Genomic DNA, 20,889 nt, shown 5'->3' on the forward strand with positions numbered 1-20,889 from the left:
CAAAGCAAACACCATTCGTGCTTATCCACATTTGTTCGTCATTGTTCTCTATCGATGAGTGAAGCAACACTTGCAACCGCGCACGCGTGTGCACACACACATATCTCTGTCAATTAATAATCACTGGCTTGTTTTACATTACTAATGTATCTAAAATACATTAAATCCATTTATCCAACAAGTAATACCTCACTCTCATCCGAGACACTAATTGATAATGGGACTATTGATGGCAAAAACAAACTCACCCCCACAAAAACAAAATCCCCCCCCCCCAAACTCAAACTTTATATCATTTAAACATTAAATTAAACCAAGGGGTGAATATTGCTACAATGTATTACCCACCTGATAGTGTTTTGGCGTGGGCTCGTGTAAATTGCCTCTTATAAACTTTATCTCGCAACTAGTCTTTGGGAACGAGACCTAAAACCCTGCTTAATAAAAATAAAGGGTTCTTGACCTTGACATAATTGGGTACGTAGCCTTCACTGTATTCTCTTCTTTCAAGCTGCCATGTTAATAATATATTGTCCCTAAAACCACTATTTCCTTGCCTCCTCCCCTCCTCCCCCCCCCCCCCCCCCCCCCCACCTCCACTACTCTTGTATCGGAGCTATCTGTAAATTACATTACTCTCTATACCACCAGGCAATGGGCATCTTACTGAGGAACTGCATTGCTTGATATTTTCTAAACTTGTACTATTTATCCCTAACTACTCACTCTTCGTAGCTGGCTGTGTTGGACCCTGATCCGATTGTGGATGCATGAAGTGGGGGATTCTCTTCTCTTAGTATTGATGGCGCTACATCCTTCTACCACTATATAAAGAGGTGAGGATGCTCTTCCCCTCACTTAGTCTTGACATGCGTGTGTTTTGGACAGTTAAGCCCGATCACTTGGCCCAGCTGTTTGTCTCACATATTTTTTTGACTACATGGTATGCCTGAGTCTATAGTTTCAGATAGAGATCCCCGTTTTACTAGCTTGTTTTGGAGGCCACTCAAGGAGAATATTGGTACACGACTACAATTCTTGTCCTCTTTCACAAGCATCGAGGTGACTTGCAGCTCAATGAGGATCATTGTGTGCTTTTACGCTTTGAGAAGGCACGCTTACGGAAACAAAAGGGTAAGGAGTGATTTTTCCAAAGTTGAGTTTGCGATATAATGTCCCCTTTCAAGATCAATGATGTATCCTTCAGACTGAAGTTATCAATACTTGGAAGATTCACAATGCATTTGATGTGGGTCTATTGAGACCTTTCAAAGGTGAGGTAACAAGGAACCAAAGGAGCAACCTGAAGTGGAAGTGACAGAGAAAATTCTCATCCAGAACAGATTCTGACTCACAAAGAAAGGAAAGTGACAAGTAAGCTGACACGCCGGTATTTAGTCAAGTTCAGGAATGATCACATGGCAGTGCTTTACGGACAACCTGTTTTTGGCATTGACATGCTGGCGTGGCATTGTACGGACTCCGTGATTTGCACTGCAGACGTGGCACCTCTACAGATTTTCGCACATCACACCAACAACTTCTAGCGCTAGCTTTTGGGCGAAGATGCTTTTAGACATGTACATTGCTTTTGGGAATGCCAAAGGCCTATATAAGGATTGCCAGGGCCTCTCCAGAAGATTGTGTGGGAGCACTGCTGAGAGAAGAGGACCCTCGGACATTGTACTTTGTGAAGAATTAATAGTAAGGAAATGTTGAAAGGGGCGCCAAGCTTTGGGGACGCGGAACTTCGTCATGTTGTGTGTCGTCTCTTCCTCAGGTTTTGTTAGTTGTTTCAGCTTCTCTCATGTGTGTTGCACTAGATTCTCATCTTGGAATGTCTAAGTCTATTACATAGACAAACTCGCAAAATGAAGCAATCAAGGGAGCGGGCAGATAGCGAGTGCAACTAGTTTGCCTTGATTGACTCACTGTGCAGATGGTGAGAAGTAAAATAGCGATAGTGGTGTGGATTTTACCGCCTGGCATAGCTCGTGATGACGGCTCCATAGCATCTCTCCTCGAAGCTTTCGCCAAAAGCTCTATGACCTTGCATCACAAATGAGATTTTGCATGAAAAGATGCATGAATGTAAACAGTTTTACATTATAATAAAAACAAAACGAGATGCATTTCGTGTATTTACGATGCTCGTGCCCATAAAAAAAAAGGAAATACCATACGTATGTATGGTGTGGAGTTGGCACCGTTCTCCACATTTATAATAATACTGTAGGGAACGTGCCCTTCCTTCACCACTTTTATCCCTTTCAATGTTGAAGGGGAACTTATGCTTCTCCTCCAGTGTTGGAAGGACTTTCTTATTGTAAAAATACTACAGCTTTACAAGGAAGAACTCACTACCGATGTTTTATGAAGACATGTATTATTCCACGTTGCCTTACCGTGACGTATTGTCTATATGTTCCTTTGTTGGACATCACAAAAATTCTTCATCCTTTGTCACCTTCATCTACAATCTTTTGAATAAAAATGATGTAAATTTATTGCTTAAATGTGTACATGATTTAATCTAAGTACTTTTGAGATCACACAAAGGAAACCAAAATACGGAATATAAGTGTACCTTTGATATTGGTCGTACGGATCAACGCACAATCTTGGATGGAGCCGCTTCTAGACCTTCCTTGCATTGTTTCGCCACCTTCCCACGAGTATACATTCTACCATCGTCATCCATTCTGCGACTTCTGCAAACATGTCGATTGCTGTTGAGTCCGTCGTATCCTCTAGCACTTCAAGCACTTTATGTGCTCTCTAGAGTACACCACGTTTGGGATACATATCGACCAAGATGTTGCGAAGCACGACATTTATTTGCAACAACCCGAGACTAACAATATTAGAGTGAATTTTAAAGCCCATATCGGCATACTGCATAGATCCACATGCCTTCAAGATACAAGTGTACATAGGTGATTTCATTTGAGGCCCTCACTTTGCATCCGCTGAAAACCTAGAGGTTTCTTGCCCTGCTCTTGTTGTGTGTATGCTCGGCATACATATCGACCAAATCTGGCATGCATATCGACCAAGGCAGTTCAATAGCATCTGATTAACAATACAATTGTGAATTTTTGTGCCCACATCAACATCTTGCTTAGAGCAACATGCCTTCAAGATGCATACATCGGTGATTGCATCTAGAGATCATAGGCCCTCGCTTTCCATCCACTAAAAACCGCTCCTTTTGTGTGTATCACGCAATCAGTTGTGCAAGTTATTCCGAATAGTAAGTGTATTCAAGCGACACATATAAGTGCCACTAATGTTATTCACAACATAACCATCCCGGTATATGATCAGCAGGGGTGTTGTTGAGGTTGGACTTAGCATTAGCTGGACCATTATATGTTGATCATAATAATGACCACCTCCATTTGTTGAAGGCGATGATGATCATCAATGGCTTTTGATGCTAGACGCCTAAACTTGACTAGGAACCCTTGCGTTGCTCCACCGATGAATATGTCATTTGACATGTTGTAGATGTGACGTTTTGTCTACAGAGTCGACATGCTCAGCTGGGGCACCGGCGCCATTGCAACAGCTTACATGCTTGCTACACTCGTTGTAAGTGGTGGAGTGGTCATGTGAATTTGGAAAGCCACTGCTTACGTGCAGACATGGTGGCACATGAGTAGAGATGTGCGAGAGATGCATAGGAAGGCACCACCGTCAATGAAGACGTGGGAGGAGGAAAAACTTGAGGTTCACTTGCAAGAAATGCTGCAAATAGGGGGAGAGAAGCAAGGGGGGCAGATTAGAGGGGGTTGCATGTGAGGAATGAAGCAAATGCAGAAGAGATAATTCTTGTACTTGGAGGATAGCAAAGACAGCATGTGCATTGGGTAGTCGTGAATGGAGAACTCCACAATGCCATTGAAGGTTATCTTCCTCGCGGTCGGACGGGAATAGGGTCGTAGGTGAAGGTGACAATTAGCTCACGACACTACCTCTGGCACAATGCTCACTGTTCTAGGTGGCAATGCCTCTTGCATCATGGCATTCGTGCTACATTTTGTTGATGGCAACAAGGTGCAGGTCCTCCAGAACCAAGTGGCCTACTGATCCTGCATTGAGGAAATATTCTCGCCCGCACAGTTGTTGCCTTACAAAAAAATTACCTCTACACAAAAGGAGCAACCCTCGTCCCTGAGAATAATGTCTCCAGAAGCGATTCATACCTTCTTATATTGCATCTTACCTCAAATGTGACAAAGCCTTTTGCTACCATCTATACACAGCCTTGCAGCGACCAATATTGACAAGCATTATGAGCTCTTGTGCATATTCTTTCCTCTCTCTCTCTCTCTCTCTCTCTCTCTCTCTCTCTCTGTGCGCGCGCTAGGCGAGGAGTATAACAGCGCTGCTATATTAAGTTGATACGATGCTGGCCGCTTCTTTTTCGATCTCTTTTTTTAAATGCCATTGTTTTGTTCACTCACTCTCACTCACTCTCTCTCTCTCTCTCTCCATCCTCATTTAGCAACCCAATCACATCTGTAGCTAGCTAACCTTGCTCCTTTCACAAAATCAATCTTAGATAATCAAGGTAAAAAGAAGGATACGATATGGTTCCCCTTGTCCTAACCGAGCTCGCTGCATCGGCGACACGTCCTCATATTCACTGCTCATGCCGGGTACGCTGGTTCCACAGTCTGTTCATGTCGACAACGGTGAAGAAGAACTCTTTACAGAGTATCATACCATTTGGCTGCCGATCCTGGGCCCCATCCTACTTGTCAATGCCCTTCCATCGCACTGCTTGGCAGTGGCAATATATCGCAGCTCTTGGGTTGAAGCTGCGGAGGACTAAGCGGTTGTTGTAGGCTGTGTTAATTGCAGTCCGAGAGGTGCCCATTGCGGCAGTAGTTGGAACCTTGCAGAAGAGCCATTAGTGTCCTGAAGAGTGGAGGAGGCAGGTCGTGAGCAGGTGAAGAAGGGCAGTTTCGTCGTGATTTGTGAGCAGGTGAAGTAGGGCGCTCTCTACTTGAAGACTTTGCCCTCTCGTCGTCTTTCTCTCAATGCTGGGCGGACGTAGTCCCTCAGCACGATCTAACACGGCCCAATCGGTGGGATCTGCGGTCAGGAAGTGGGCACGCGAATCAAGAGAGAGAATGAGCCGGAGCTAAGCATTTGCTAACGTGTATATATAGATAGATAGATGGAACTCACTACGTTTTTTCACAAATTTTGACCATTGTTTTGCTTTTGTAAGTAGCTAGCTCTTCACAAGCGAGATACTTGGATAGCCTACCAGTAGTTCACAAAGGGCTGATAAGGTCATTCCTCCGTCATGATGTCACAAATGTGTGAACATAAATGGGAACAATAAGGCAACCAAAACCAAAGCATTAGTGATTGGTTAAGAACAAGGTTAAACAAACACCAAATTGCAAGCGCCAGGACACCAACATAAAAGTGGAGCTCTGCACAAACGCTTGCTTCATGTTGCTTTACAGCAAGAGTGTGTACATTTGAAACACAAACTCTCAAATGTGTGTTATTTCTTTGCTGCTCATAATTAATGGGAAGTCACGGCGGCGGTGCACGATGTGATGCAAATACTTACAAGTAAAACTGTGATAGAGAGAATGCACAAGAGAACCAACAGCATTATGACAAACCGTACTGAATCCGGTCTATGGGAAAGGCATACATTCGAATGTGCTTTGTTGAAATGTGTATCTAATGCCAAAAACAAAAAACGAAGAAGGGCCCTAGGGAGTGCCTGACAATATACAGAAGACTGCTAAGATATGGAGTGCCGGCGTCTTCGAGACCGTGTGTCCGGGGTGTTGGGTACTTTAAGGCCAGTGTCGTTGGACGAGCTGAGACGTTGAAATGGGTTTAGTCTGCTTAAAGCCATGGTCACTGATTGAAAGAAGCCCACTCTAGGCCTCTCAGCCTCGTGCTTTACATACCCAGCCACTTGTGTGTGCGCCTGAGCTCCCGTGGCCATCGTATTGGCATCCACCCCAACCCCACCTTGCTCATTGTATCCACCAGAACCCATCACCTGGTATGCAGGTGGAAGCTCTGCATCCTCGAAATTCCCTGACATCTGCATCTGCTTTGCTCTCATCCGTGGCGTGTAATGCTCAGCTCCTGGCCGCCCGCTCCCCATCAATCGCCTTTGCGCCAATTGCTCCAGTAACAGCCCTGAATTGCCCTTTGCTGGCGACATTATCCCCATGTTCATCACTCCTGAGCCAGCATGTGACAACCCTGACCCTGCATGTGACAGCTTCTCTTCCAAATTTGCTGACCCAGACATGGCATTCCTCAGCCTCATCTGCTCAAAATAAAGCACCTGCACCACCACCTGCACCGGCAACCGCTCGTTCTGTGCCGCATGACTACATGCCTCCTGTGATAGCTTCTGGCAGTCCATCAAACTTGCCACCTTCTTCCTCTCCATTTCACTTACTCCTGGGTGCGCCTGCAAATAGCACACACAAACTACAACTCAAAACTCGATTTTTAATGCAGAGAGAGAGAAATGAAATGTTATATTAACGTCTTCAAAAGGCCATAATGACCTATGAGACTCGAAAGTTACAAAGTGGTGGATTTGATACAAAGTCAGAGTAACAAAATAACCTAACAACATTACAAAACAAAGATATCTACTATGGGGGCCTAAGTTGGTTGATGTGAGCCAAGCATAAAACTAAGCGGAAAAATTTGGGTGGCTTGTTGGGATGGCTGAATCACAAGAGATCTAGCATCGGTTGTTGGCGAATCTCATCAATTTCCTCCATGGTTAGTAGTCTGACCGGGTGTCGTGCATGTTTGCCAGCGTGCTCCGAATTTTTTGTCGTAGAACCCATCGATGCTACGTAGTTCTTCGCAGTCGTGGGCGCCTAGATTTCCCTAGTTCAATCGCTCGGTCAATCAGTGTGCCTCTTGTGTGAGACGAGGGGGAGCTCTGTTGTGGGAGTGGCTCTTGCGACTGTCCCGTGTCTGCTTTGAAGAAGTCTGTGATCCGTCTTTGAGACTGGCTAGCCTCGCCATTCATCAGGCTATCTCTGTGTCTGCGCAGCTCGAGTAAGAACAAACCCAGACATCTCTGATCTTCGTATCCCATGACTCTTGAGAGTGGTCCAAAACCCTCTCTGAACAGGCAGTGAAAGCGACCTCGTATCTCGTAGTAGACAAGGCACGAGAGAGAGAGAGAGAGAGAGAGTTAACGCTAGAAACCCCCCCCCCCCCAAACCAAACACACACACACACCCCCTCTTGACTGCCTAGTTTGCTTCCTTACACTCGTCACATTGGATGATATGCATTGCCTATGATACTTTTAGACGCGTTGCCTATGACATTGGATGTAATGTAGTGTAGAACACTTGCCAAGCCTGTTGTCATTCATTTACCGACCTCGACAAATCTAGAAAAAAGCCCAAATTTAGCTTAGAAAATAAGAACACTGACACAACATCACCGACAGGATCATCAGTGCCCAATAATGACTCCGTTCCCTACAGAAGTAGCTATGCCGGGGTAGTAATTAATGAGTTATGGAATGCCATCTTAATCGTAGACATCTTCCGCCCGTCGCCATGCAGTCACTTAGATTCCTGGGAATGGTCAGCAAGGGACCATTCCTGGCCGTCACAAATGGAGGGAGGCCACCGCAACCAGCGTCAGTTGCAGCACTCGGAAAGTGCTGACTCGGAAGCTCCTGATTGGAGGGCTACATGACTATTCCGACAGCTGGCTGCACCAATACTCCAGCAGCTCGCGTAGCGGAGTGTGAAGCACAGACAGTCCCTGACAGCAGTCAGAGATTACGTGCGCTGAGTTGGACGCAGTTCAGACCATTGACTGGTCGGATTGTCGCTGGAGGATGCTGACATGCCGGACATCTGTCGGCTGCAGCATTTATTCTGCTGTACGTGGGGTTGATGGACGGCCCAGAGGGCCTGTCCCCTTCGTAATGCAGGGCCCAGGCCACTACAGGACGACCGACGGAGGCCGGGAGACATGCGAGAGCATGCATTACAAGGGAATTCTCAAAACTGACCTGTTTGACCAGGTTTGGGTCAAAAGCGTCAACGTTCTTCCCTACTCCTATTTTCAAAGCCAAGGAAACCCTCAATCTGTTGGGTGTGAAACACTGGAAAATCTGGCCTTCAATACACCAACACTTCCTCTGAATAATGCACTTCACAACATCTGCTCTCTCACAAGCTCATGTGCTCCACAAAAGGGCACATCACCTCGATCATCTTTCAAATTTCAGTTGTACCTCCAAAACAAACAAAAAAAACTTGTGTTGAAGTTCATCAAGCATGACAATGTAGGAATCTGTTGCATAGAATCCAAAGAGGATCACAAACATTTTCAAAAGGCAGACTTAGGCCCCCCTATACTGAACAGTTCCAGCAGAGCTGCCCTAGTTCACCATTGTCCTCACCAATAGATGCAAAGTGCCACTGGACCAACATAATAGCAAAAAACCTGCCCTTCCCAATCTATAACTTAGAAACCTGTGGTGTGATTTTCGAACTCTTACATACACACAGCACTCTAGATCCCATTTACAACTTTGTGAACTGTGAAAAACAAAAAATGTGTTGGCTCTATCAAAGCATGTAGGTGCACCCTAGACACTCTGTTCTTACATCATCTTGCCAAATCTCAAGTAATTCCCTTCCCTTAGTACACAGAGAATTTTGATATTGACAAGAGGACTGTAAAACGATAAAAACCTTGAGAAAAAACAGTACCTTCAGGTAGATGTCAATCGCACGGTAAAGACCATCATCAACAACACGAGCGTAGCTGGGCATGAGTTCAGCAAAAGTAACAAACTTTGTCACACTAAGATTGGCATCAGGAGCAACCTCTGCAAGAAAGGAATCAAGTACACGTGCAGCCTTCATTACTGCACTTTGTGGGGGTGGTGAACCACCACCACCGCTCAAATGCTCATAAGATGCAAGAGCATCTTCATCCGTAGTATCATCCCCCTCACCTTCCCCACCATATCCTTCTTGCTGCAGAAAGTGTCCCACAATCCTGCTTATACTTTCCAAATCGAAGTAAGTGTGAGACAGGTGTGAGAATGATGGTATAAGCAGATCATCCACAGCAGCTTGCTCCAGTTGCCATCCTATTCTCTTCTCAATCTCAGTTCTGCATGTCCCTGACACCTCCAAATAGCAAGCTGCCCTAAGGACTGCAAATAAGAATGTCACTGAACAGATACCTTTTTCCGGAGGTAACAAGCTTACGAGGGTTTCAACAAGCCCCTGATGCTGATGTTGCTCTGCCACTGCAGCTACATCATGTGTAGCTTTCATCTGCTTTGCGCGGTTTCGCATCTCCACGAGCTGCCCAGCCTGTTTCTTCAACAATCCTCTTAGCCACTTTTGTGCATAAAAAGCAATGGCCGGCCCAAGGCTGTCCCCCCGCACCCCACGAGCTTTCATGGCTAGAATCACTTTCTTGTAGTTCTCCATGCGGAGTACAGAGATCTCATCCACCCACCATTCCACAGACCTGCGCTTGGGGGTCTGAGAGAAGTTGCCTGGGCTCCCAAGTGCCTCCATGCGGCCTGAGCTACTCAAATCAGAGCGAGACAAGCTCGGGGTCATCTGCTCTTTACATGCTTTCATAGCAACAGCATCCACACATCTACTTACAATTCCAAGCTCCTCAGCCAGAGGAAGCAAGTTATCGCACGACTGCAGAACTGCCACACAAGTTTGCAGGCTGTTGATTACCACCTCATTCAAGTAAGCCTCAGTTCGTGTCGCCAAATTCTCCTCTGCATACTCCTCTGACATGTCAAGGTACTCTGCTGCACAACGAAGCGCAGCGACATTCTTGGCATCAATCTCAAAGTTGATTCCGTAGCAAAATTTGGCTGCAAATTCAAAAGCCTCAGCTCCGCCGGGTAGATCTGGCAGCTCAATTATGGACATGTTTGAGTCTGTCGACTCTGAGACAACCTGGCGCATCCAACCAGAGCGAGACACCAGGGGAAACTACAGGCAGAAAAAGGGCAGGAGCCTCAACTAAGCGACAGGTACGGCAAACCAAAACGAACTTTTAATGCCTTATATGGTGTACATACCTTGTGAAGTGCATATGCGGTGCCACCAACTACCACAGTGACATCGCTTGGAATATCTTGGGAGAACACCCTGTACAAAATTTCCATTAAAACAGACCACCCAATTATATCAACCGTGAGGTTTCCTGCGTATTTAGCTAAATCTAGATATGAACATCATAAGCATACCAATCTCCAGCTGTCCGCCGATGTGCCGCGGAGGACAACTTCATTGTAGTGGAGGAAACAAAGTCCGCCCTTGTGGCCACGCCCATCCCCATGGGCGAGCCAAACTCCTCGTATGTAGCCAGAGCCCAAGAGTCTGGACTGTGCTAATACAAGTTGTATGCAACCGACCACGAGTATGCCCAACACAGTAGCGGTGCTTCAGGTAATAAATGAAGGACCATTCTGTTCAATAGCCTTCCTTTGCAGCACCGTGGCAAGTTTCAGTTCGAAAATAAAAAAAGCTTCTCAAAAACACCACTGCGTGCTCCAACTGAAGTGATCTACTGCCCTCGAGCCAAGTCCCAAGGGCTTCAGCTGCAGGGAGGGAGGGAGCATTCCAAACAAAACGCGTCCACTCCAAAGATGGAGATGTGATCAAATGTTGAGCTGACCCTTCGGCAATGAATGAACGAGAAGCTGCACCTTCTGTTGGGGGGGGTCACCGTGTGGATCAAAGAGAGGCAGCCTAGGACTATACACCTGGCTAATTAGAAGACGCCTCTTCCGATCAGCAGCTCCTTTCTCCTCCTGGCGCTGCTGGCTGTACTCGATATTGAGATAGGGAAAGGGAAAGGACCTCTTGTCGCCACTGCTACACATTTGAGAGTCGCTTGCGCTGCTGCCACTGCCGCTGCCGCTGCCGCTGCCGCCAGCCACCAGGAGACGCTGCAGTGAATAATTACTAAATATAACACTCACATTGCGACGTACTGCAAAAAAGTAGAGGATCAGAGATTCAGAGGCTAGGCCTAGGACTCAGGACTCAGGAGCATTGAGCAAGCAGGCGGTCCACCTCGAGGCTCGACCTACAAAGATGTGGATGGGATTGGCAGATTCGAGTGAAAGTTCCCTCTTCGGGAGCACGTCTGAGTTCAAAACTCTCACAAGCAATTTGAGAAACATTTATTATTTTGTACTTTACTCAAATTGCCTGCCCCACTTTTCTCCCAGCCACAAGCTACTTATCCGCCTTAGCCTAATTTCTCTCGTGGCTTTCCACATCATCTTTTATTTATCCCCATCTAGGTACTCGCTTTGTTTCAATACAAAAACGTGCCGTGAATCGTTTCGTTATAACTTCCTACTTTGGGCAACCCCCACCTCTATGTAAGTACATGTCTTGTGGTGGCCTCAAGTGGATCAGCTACTGTGCAATCCTACGTGGTATGCACTTTTCGCTACCGCTTGCTGGTCGGATGGCCATAAAGACTCGTGCTCAAAACATCTCGTGCCACGTGTGAGAGACGTCCTCCACTAACTATCGTCTGCACAGGAGAAGGGTCTCCCCATGTGCTCAATATCGAGCATTCAACCATAGTCCTCGTGCTTCGAATAGCTACCGAACCAATTGCCAAATCCACATGTGCTAAGAGCAAATTCGCACGAGCAGGGGTACTACCCCCTGTCGTGCATCATCAATTTTGGCATTTACCCAATAAAAGCGGCAGCCTCCTCGCAGTAGTAGGCGTGGGAAGAACATGCAAATTCCAACTCTGCCGATTTCAGCAGAGTTGAGCAAGGAAGGCAAAGTTGGCCTGCGTCGGTAGACGGGGTTAAACCCTGCCCGTGCAGAGGCGCCCTAAGGCTATCTATATGCCCACCACATGGTGGTGGTGGTGGTGGCAGTAACAGCAACACCAAAGACAGCTAAGCCAGTTGAAAATGCATATTAGCCACATTGAAAGCACTTTAAAAGGAAGAATTTGGTTTTAAAAATACATGAAATAATTCCAAAATTCTTACAAATTTGTAAAATTCTACTAGTATTTCCAATTTTGTAGGTTTAGTTAGATGGAGCAAGTTGAGCTCTTTGGGAAAGAAGACTTTCTCGGACATTGCATCCAAAAGAGATAAGTTCTTCATGCCATTTATATATATCAAGACCAAGCGTAGATATCAAGGCCAAGTGTAAAACCACTCCTTCACAGCCAGAGGTCGGGGGGTAGGCCCATTGGGCTGTCCGTCTGCTTCTTCTTCTGGCGCAGAAAGTTTGTTGCAGTCGACGGATGCCAGCCATGCCAGCAGTCAGAAGAAATTGTAGAAGTCGTCCTAGCTCCTCCAAGCATCGTGCGCCCAGCCCTGCAGCAACAGGAACGTTGCTAGCTCAGGACCCATAATTTCTATGTAGTGGTTCACTTCGATGCAGCTTGTCCTCAGTGACGTCTGTTGGCCCCCCTCCTCCCGTGGCCCCCCTCCTCCCGACTGTGAAGGCCAGGAATGGTCCTTCAGTGACCATTCCCTACAATATTGCTCCCGCCAATGCTCCTCGCCTCTACGTGTCGCCATGTGGTCACGGTATGAATGGGAATGGTCATTCAGGGACCATTCCCTACATCTTACCACTTTGAATGGGCTTTTGGACTTGCGATGCATCTTCCTATGTGAGAACAAGGTTGTGTTTAGTAATGCAAACTTTATAATGTTAATATTTGCCTCTTAGCACCTGTAATTAGAGAGAGATGTGTAAATTATCTACACGAGGCATAGTTATCTGTTATTTCACAAATAACTATGCCTCACTCATGGTCACACGCACAAAAACCTAGGGGCATAGTTCAAGTATGCACTCCAGTTTGTAACTATGTCTATATCGGCTTAGTGTCTTATGAGTCGTGTGCTTTTCATTCCAAAGACGCAGCTGGTAAGGCCGGGTGCAAACCCATCCCAAAGTACTTGAATCTCAATATGGGTAATTTTGGTGCCCATCAACAAGAGTTAGCTTTTTCGTCATACCCCAATGCATGCTATAAATGTCGAAGAATTGGGCACTATGCTAAGAACTTCCCCGAGGCTGTTGTGGCCCGCAATCTACCAGGCAAGACAACATGGAGACGTGTTTCTAGGGATACCGTGCCTTTTGTGACCTCCAACAAGCCTACGGAGGAAACGGGTAACAGTGAGTTGAAACAGAGTGAGTCAAGTCAAGTGCCAGAGAACCATGCAGAGGAGATGCAGGATAAACCTAAGAGCCCAACAGTTGGGAATCAAGATGATGAAAAAAGATGTCGTGCTTGGCAATGCCTTGGTTGATATGTATGCCAAATGTGGTGCGCTTGTAAAGTTCTTGAGGAGCTTCTTGTCCAGAATGCCACCTCTTGGAATGCACTGTTTGTGGGATGTGCACAACAAGAGCAGGTCCAGAAAGCGGCAGAGCTTTTAAAAGGAGAGGATCCATTTGATATAGTTACATCGTTGCTTCTATTGGGTGAGGGTTTGCAACATGTCTTGCTTTTTTATCTTGCAACAGAGGGCTGTCGCGCAGGTCTTTCTTTTTTAAGCTCACGAAAACAGGCATGTTTTTCTTTTTTATCTCGCAACAACAAGTCGTCACAGTTTCAACTTGTCTCCAGATGGAATCACCTTTGCATGTATCTTAAAAGGTATGTCGCTCTATACAAGATGTTGATATGGGCACAAAGTTAGTAGGAGGCGGTTGAAAAAACGTCATGCCTGGCACTTTCTTGGTCAATATGTATGCCAAATGTGGTGCACTTGAGACAACACAAAAGTGTTTGAGGAGCTTCCTATCCGAAAGGTCGCTTATTAAAATGCACTGATTGCGGGATGTGCGCAACAAGAACGGGCAAGAAAGCACATGTAAGGATCACTTGGAACGGCGTCTCTTGTAATGCACTGGTCACGGGATACACACAACAGGAGAAAGCTCTAGGCTGTTTTCAGCTTCCTATCCAGAGTGTGGACTCCTAGAATGCATTGTTTGCGGGGTGTGCACAACAAGAGTAGGGCCAGAAAGCACCTGAAAATTTTAAAAGGTCATAAAAACGAGGAGCAAGCTTAACAAAGACATTCGTATCAACACTTTTGATCCTTCGTTTTTCAATGCAAAGTAAAACATAATCACCTTCTTTGAATTGGTGTGCCTTGCGGTGCTTGTTAGCATGCTTAGTGTAAAGTTCTTGTGAGTGTTGAGTGGCAGAATGCACACTTGCATAAATATCATGAAAGTCAATAGTGAAATCATTAGCGACACGGCAGACACAATATTAGAAAGACGTGTAGCAGGAGTAAGAAGAGAGTGACCATATACATCTTCAAATAGAGATTTACTCGTGGCAGTGTGAGTGGTGTTGTTATTTGCAAATTGTAAAATTTGCAGGTAATCATCCCATTTATTAGGTTGAGGAGAAACATAAGCCTTTAACAAATTAATGATAGTGCGATTGGTGACTTCGGTTTGACCATTTGATTCAGGATGAAATGCAGAAGTGAAGTCAAGTGTAGTGCCAAGATTTTCAAACATAGTAGTTCAAAAAGCACTACAAAATTTTGAATCTTGATCATAAATAATGACTTTAGGCAAACCATGATGTGGGAAACAATCTTAAGAAACAAAAGTGCAGCTTGATGTGCTGTGACTGTTTTCTTACAAGGAATGAAATACACTTGTTTAGAAAAACGATCAATAACAGTCCAAATCATGTCATGCTTGTGCAATGTGAGTGGGAAACCAGTAACAAAATCCATTGAAATGTGTTCCCAAGGTCTTTCACGAATGGGGAGAGGGTGTAAAAGTCCCAATTTCTTGCATGTGGCTGCTTTGATCTTTTGACAAATCAAACAAGTTGAAACATATTGTTTAACATCAATCTTCATAGTAGGCCAATAGAAATCACGACATAAATTTTGAAAAGTTGTAGCAAATCCTCTATGTCCAGCATAGGGTGGTTTGTGCAATTCTTCAATAATTAATGTACGGAAAGGTTTAGTCACACACAATTTTAAAGGAAGTTTTCTTGAATAGTGTATTCGAGAAATGTGTGCACAGAATTGTCAAGCATATGCAACCATGTCATTTTCAAGTCATCATCATGTGCATAAGTGTCAGGGATAGTGTCGAATGAAGTTCTCATAATGGTTGATAGATGATTAAGTGAGGGTCTTCTACTCAAAGCATCAGCTACAATGTTTTCTTTACTAGGCTAGTATTGAATGTTGGGTTGAAAACTTTGAATAAAAGCGGCCCACTTAATATGTCTATCATCTATTAAGGGCTAAGAAAGTAAATATTTGATTAATGATCAAGTCAGTACCCATTACATAGTGTTTCCATATTTTCAATGCATGTACCACAACAGTCAGTTCTTTATCATAAATATTGAACTTCATTTCAGAAGGTTTGAATTTACGACTTTCAAAAGCAAGTGGATGGTTATTGTAGCAAGGCTACAATGTCACTTCACAGGACAGACAGACAGTTGGACAGTTAGTTACAGTTGGTCTGGTTCACACTAGACGGACCCTTTGGGCTGGGGAGTGACACGTGGCAGGGTACCGACGATGGTCTAGTGGACATCGTGGCCAGGTCACCACCACCACTCAGTTTGGAGATAGACTTAGCTGACTGGACATTTATGAGCCGTTGGTGGCTCTTATGGTTGTACATATGAGTAGTCGTTTTGGGCCAGTTGCATTATCTTGTACGTAGTCGTCTAGAGTGAGTCTATGCACATAGCACTTCTTCACCATCCCTGCACATCTGAGCCTCGACACCCCCATTGTACCTGTGAGTCCAGGGCTGGAGTTGAGTGTGCTGCCACGCCTGAGTCTGTATCAGTCTTGGAGATAGTCAGTCATATGTTCTGGTCTGCTATTGTGCCTTTGTGAGCTCTGTTGATGTCTATTGTTTCCTTTCTGTTCAGTTTGTTTGAGTGAGATTGTCACGCACATTGCATTGAGGACCACCCACTGTAGAGAGCACGACACATTATCCGCGCTACAGGTGCTCTCATTTTGGCGACCACGATGGGATCTCAACAAAAATCTCACTCTGTGAGGTGCAAATCTTGAAGCTAGTTAGATTTATCTAGCTTCGCCTACCTTGCCTAGCTTCGCCGACCTTGCTTTGCACTGTTCTCCTATAGCCTGGTCCAATTGTTCCCCTCTCGCCTGGTCCAACTGGTCTAGTCCTCTCTCGCCCTGGTCCAACCTGTCCTCGTCCCTGTCTAAACCTCCTCGACCTTGGTCTAGTCCTCCTCGTCCCTGGTCCAGCCTGGTCTAGTCACTTGCGTGGTCTAGTAGAGTCTAGAACAGTCTTCATCCAGTTCAAGGTTGGATTGGTTGTCACTGCATGACACATACAAGGTGGTCAATCGAGCGTCAAAGCGCACTACTGAGCCCTCTGAAGTACTATAACAGAAGATGACCTTTGGTACCGAGTAGAAGTCCATCAACCTCATCACCTATCCCTCCACATACATCAACCATTCCTTCATCCGCTTCCACATCTTCCAGATCTCCTTCTCCAGTAAAGCTCTCCCGTATTCTACTATAGGCTACTCAGCTACAGGCTCAGCAAGGGGCCATGGAGCCGTTGGCTAGCGTTTTCGCTAAGGTAAACATCAAGTTCCCTACATTCAAAGGACTCTCTTCAGAAGATGCTGACGATCATGCAAGGAGGTTTGTATCTCTCTGTAGGGGTCGTGGTCTTAACATGGAAGATGCTTATTGGTACTCTTTCCATCCACCTTGGATGGCTTAGCAAACAAATGGTACAACCAGTTTGCAGAGAACCATTTTGCAACTTGGGCAGCCTTAAGGCAACAGTTCTGTGCAGCTTTCAGGCCCGGTGACTACCAAGAGAAGGTGTTGGATGAGTTAGCCAACATGGTGCTTCAGCCATAGGAGACTTTTGCAGAGCTTATGACTAAGACCAAGTCTCTGGTTGCCAAGCTTCCTCAGCAACCCGGTGAATTCATGGTGAAGAAGTGGGTGGAGAAGGCGCTTCCCAAAACTTCTCAACAAAAACTCCGAGAGAGTCTCCGGCCTGGCGCCACTTTGGAGGAGTTCATCGCAGCTGCTACTAGGATAGAGGGGGCTAGGAAGCTGTTCAACAACTCCCCTCACATAGAGACCTCCTCTGTGTTTTCGGAAAGTCCTGCTGATCCATTGACTTCTTTACGTAGAGAACTTGAAGCCCTAAAACTACAACGCGCTCTTCAAGAGGAGAAAAATATCTCTCTTCACCAGGAGAAACCCCCACATCTTGAGGCTTTGGATCAAATCAAGAGAGAGCTAGAAGAGCTTCGGTCTCAACAAGAGACTAAGGCTATGGTATGGTGCAGCTCGTGTCGCTCTCCAAGGCATCCTCCATAGGATTGTCCCCTTCAGGCTTATTGCCACTTCTGCGAAAAATCTGGGCACGAAGACAAGGATTGCTACTATATCAAGGGGTTGCGGCAAATACAACAAAGTCTAGGTCCTTCTCTCCAACAAGGGCTATACCCGTTGCCACCTCTGCTGACAACACCTCCTATGCAGCAAGGTATGCACAATAACTTTGCATCTCCCAGCTTTTATCATGCTAGTACTCCTTCAGTTCCCAAAAGCTTCTACACGTCAGCCTCCAGTCCCATGCAGCAAGGGCAGAGACCACCTCGTCCCTCAAATAGGCCAATTTTGTGCTACAGGTGCGGGGAGTATGGACACTATCAGAGCAAATTTCCCATACCAGAAGGGTCCCCTCCTTGCCGACATTGCCCTGAAGCTAAGGATCAGTATAGTAAGGATTGCCCAAAATAACGAGCGTCCACATCTGCAAGCACAAGCCAACATGAGTTTACATTTCCAAAGCTTAACCTCATCACAGTAAGCTCCATTCCACAGGCACCGCCTTCCACTCTTGTAGTTGCCTCTCAAGAAGGGTTGAAGCAAGTGGAAGAGTCGGTTGGGGTGCTCACACGGGCATAGAGAGCTGCTCTTGGCCTCAGCCTCCCTGGTGGTCCAATCTTTCCATCTCCTATCACACAAATGAGTCAACCTCTAGTAGTAGCTGACAAACCAGCAGGTGGTGTCAAGAGCCAGCCTACCTCGCTTCTATCAGATATTGATGGTGCTTTCATCGAAGCAGTAGAGGACTTGCAGAAGCTTAACATACCAGAGCAAGCTCTAATCAAAGGAAACAAGCCCACAGCAGAGTCTATCTTGAAAAACACTTTTCAACAAGTGTCACTGTACGACATGCTTCGACTTGATGCAAATTTTAGAAGTGACACCCTTTCCATCATCCAGTCTCTGTACCCTGGTGCAGGGCCTAGTGGCGGGCACCTACCTGTGCAGCCCTTGGAGTCCTACATGATTTCATATCCAGCTGCTCCCCTCACCGACTATAAAAGTCCTCGTCTCACTGTGTCTATTCTTGGATATCAATTCTTAGGCGTCATAGTGGATGGTGGATCTGGGATCAATCTAATGCCAGAATTTACTATGTTGGCCTTAGGCCTGCAACCTACCCGCCCTGCTCCATTCACTGCTACATTGGCAGACCAGAGGATAGTCTACCCTATGGGCATAGTATAGAAGGTGCCTCTAATGATACAAGAATTCACATTTAGCTTGGATTTTGTGGTGGTCAGTCTTCCTCAGGTGGAGGGAGGATTTCCTTTGCTGATTGGTCAACCATGGTTGAGGCATACTAAGGCACTTCATGAATGGGGCAACGACGCCATGTGGATACATACTCCTGGCTCCCCCATGCAACCAATTCAGCTCGAAGGAGGTATGGATCCAGTGGTTCATCACAACTCATTGTCAGTACAGTCCAACCCCGACCCTGAGCAGCCCATCCCCCCTGATGGGTATGATGACGACCTACTGCAGTGGTTGGAAGCTACCACCTCGATGCCATGCTATATGGTCTCTATTCAAAACTCACATGTGCTGGTAACACTCTCTCTTCCAACTCCTCAGGCGGACACAGATGTCACAAATCCTACACTAGACAGTAGTCCTACAGCAGACAGTGGACCAGTCCAAGCAGTAAGTGGGTCAGCCCCAAATTCTCAAGATTCAAATGATCCTCCTCTGGAAGCCCTCGGCCTCGGGGAACCTATCACACATCACGAAGGGGGGAAAAATCTCCTCTGCATGAACTCGCCAATGATTCCCCCCTTCCTCTAACATCTCCCAGGTCGGATGCCCCGCCCACTTTAAAGCACCCGGTTATGTCTGTGTCTGAAGATTTACCTTTCGATGAGCTTCCGCCTAGATGGCTACAAGAAGAGTATGCGGAGTTTCCAATCGATCAAACGCCAGCACATGATGTCTCGAAGCTCCAAGAGGCAGCTCATGTTTCAACTTCTGAAGTACCCTCCACAGTTACACCTCCTGACCCTGTCAAAAAAGTCAACCTGGGCGACCCTGACAACCCTCAGCACGTCCTCTTAGCAACTTGGTTATGGGAGCATCCCGCATTACTCAATCAATACACTCTTTTAAAGATGTTTTTGCTTGGTCGTACAAGGATTTGGAGGGGATCCCACCAGAATTGGGTGTCCACACTATACCTCTGGTTGAAGTGGCTAAGCCTTTGAGGCCGAGCTTACAAGCTCAACTCGAAGTATGCTGAGGCGGTCAAGTCAGAGTTGGAAAAAATGCAAGAGGCAGGGATCATTATACTTGTGGAGCACTTTGAGTGGTTATCACCCATCGTGATAGCGCCTAAGAAGCAGTCCAACAAAATCCGTGTGTGCGTAGATTACCATGCTCTGAATAAGGTAACTATCCTAGATGGTTTCCCAACACCTTTCAACGAGCGTGTGCTCGAAGATGTAGCAGGGCATGTATTGTACAGTTTCATGGATGGGTTTAGTGGATACAATTAGTTGGGCATCCATCCAGGTGATCAGCTGAAAACGGCCTTTGTGACTCCCTGGGGTATTTTTATCTACACTAGAATGTCTTTTGGGTTGAAAAACGCTCCACCTTCTTTCAATCGAGCGGTGTATCTCATCTTTTTTCCTCTGCTTACGGATCATCTTCGCATCTTCATGGACGATTTTTTGACCTTCTCAGGTGCTCAATGTTCAACCCCAGAGGAAAATTTAGAGGAACACCTCGCTCAGCTCTCTGTTGTCTTCCTCAGGTGCAGATAGGCACGACTAAAACTCAATCCTAACAAATGTCACTTTTTGGTTACTGAAGGCACACTTCTAGGCCATGTGGTGTCTGCCAAAGGTTTAGCACCAGACCCAGAGAAGATCGTGGCAATCTTGAAGTTACCACCTCCTATCAATCGGAAAGGTGTTCAGAGCTTTGTAGGCCACATAGAATGTATGCACAGGTGGCTCAACCACTGACCCGACTCACTAGTGCTACAGTACCCTTTAAATGGTCAAAATTTGAGGCTGAAGCATTTGAATACCTCAAAAAGCGCCTTACTGAAGCACCTATTTTAGTGGCTCCAGATTGGTCTCTTCCTTTTCATGTGATACGAATGCCAGTCAACTGGATGTGGGGGCTGTGCTGACTCAGCCTAGTAAAGAGCACAACCTGGATCGCCCTATTCACTATGCAAGTCACCTGCTCACCAAAGCAAAGCGCAACTACAGCACCACAGAAAGGGAAGGTTTGGCTATGGTGTATTCTTTACAAAAGTTTCGTCATTACTTGTTAGGGGTTCACTTCACTATCATCACAGATCATCATGTGCTACGCTATCTTCTAAATAAACCCCAAGTTGCAGGAAGAGTGTGGATGGGTATTGTACAGTGTATTGTACAGTTTCATGGATGGGTTTAGTGGATACAATTAGTTGGGCATCCATCCAGGTGATC

The 20,889-nt window shown here is 46.0% G+C and overlaps 1 protein-coding gene across 1 annotated transcript; it reads right to left on the bottom strand.

Annotated features, from left to right (window-relative positions):
- Window positions 1–5,360: 5,360 nt before the first annotated feature.
- Window positions 5,361–11,182, bottom strand: LOC147425900 (BTB/POZ domain-containing protein At5g48800-like). Its single transcript, XM_086498106.1, has 4 exons — window positions 10,280–11,182; window positions 10,112–10,181; window positions 8,760–10,022; window positions 5,361–6,466 (listed from the first exon to the last, which is right to left on the bottom strand). Exons 1-4 carry the CDS (start codon window positions 10,369–10,371, stop codon window positions 5,777–5,779), a joined length of 2,115 nt encoding a protein of 704 aa, XP_086354232.1. The 5' UTR covers window positions 10,372–11,182; the 3' UTR covers window positions 5,361–5,776.
- Between the last annotated feature and the right edge of the window lie 9,707 nt (window positions 11,183–20,889).

Source organism: Adiantum capillus-veneris, chromosome 24 (genome assembly GCF_014529385.1).
Source record: "Adiantum capillus-veneris isolate H3 chromosome 24, ASM1452938v2, whole genome shotgun sequence".
In the NCBI taxonomy this organism is placed as follows: domain Eukaryota; kingdom Viridiplantae; phylum Streptophyta; class Polypodiopsida; order Polypodiales; family Pteridaceae; genus Adiantum; species Adiantum capillus-veneris.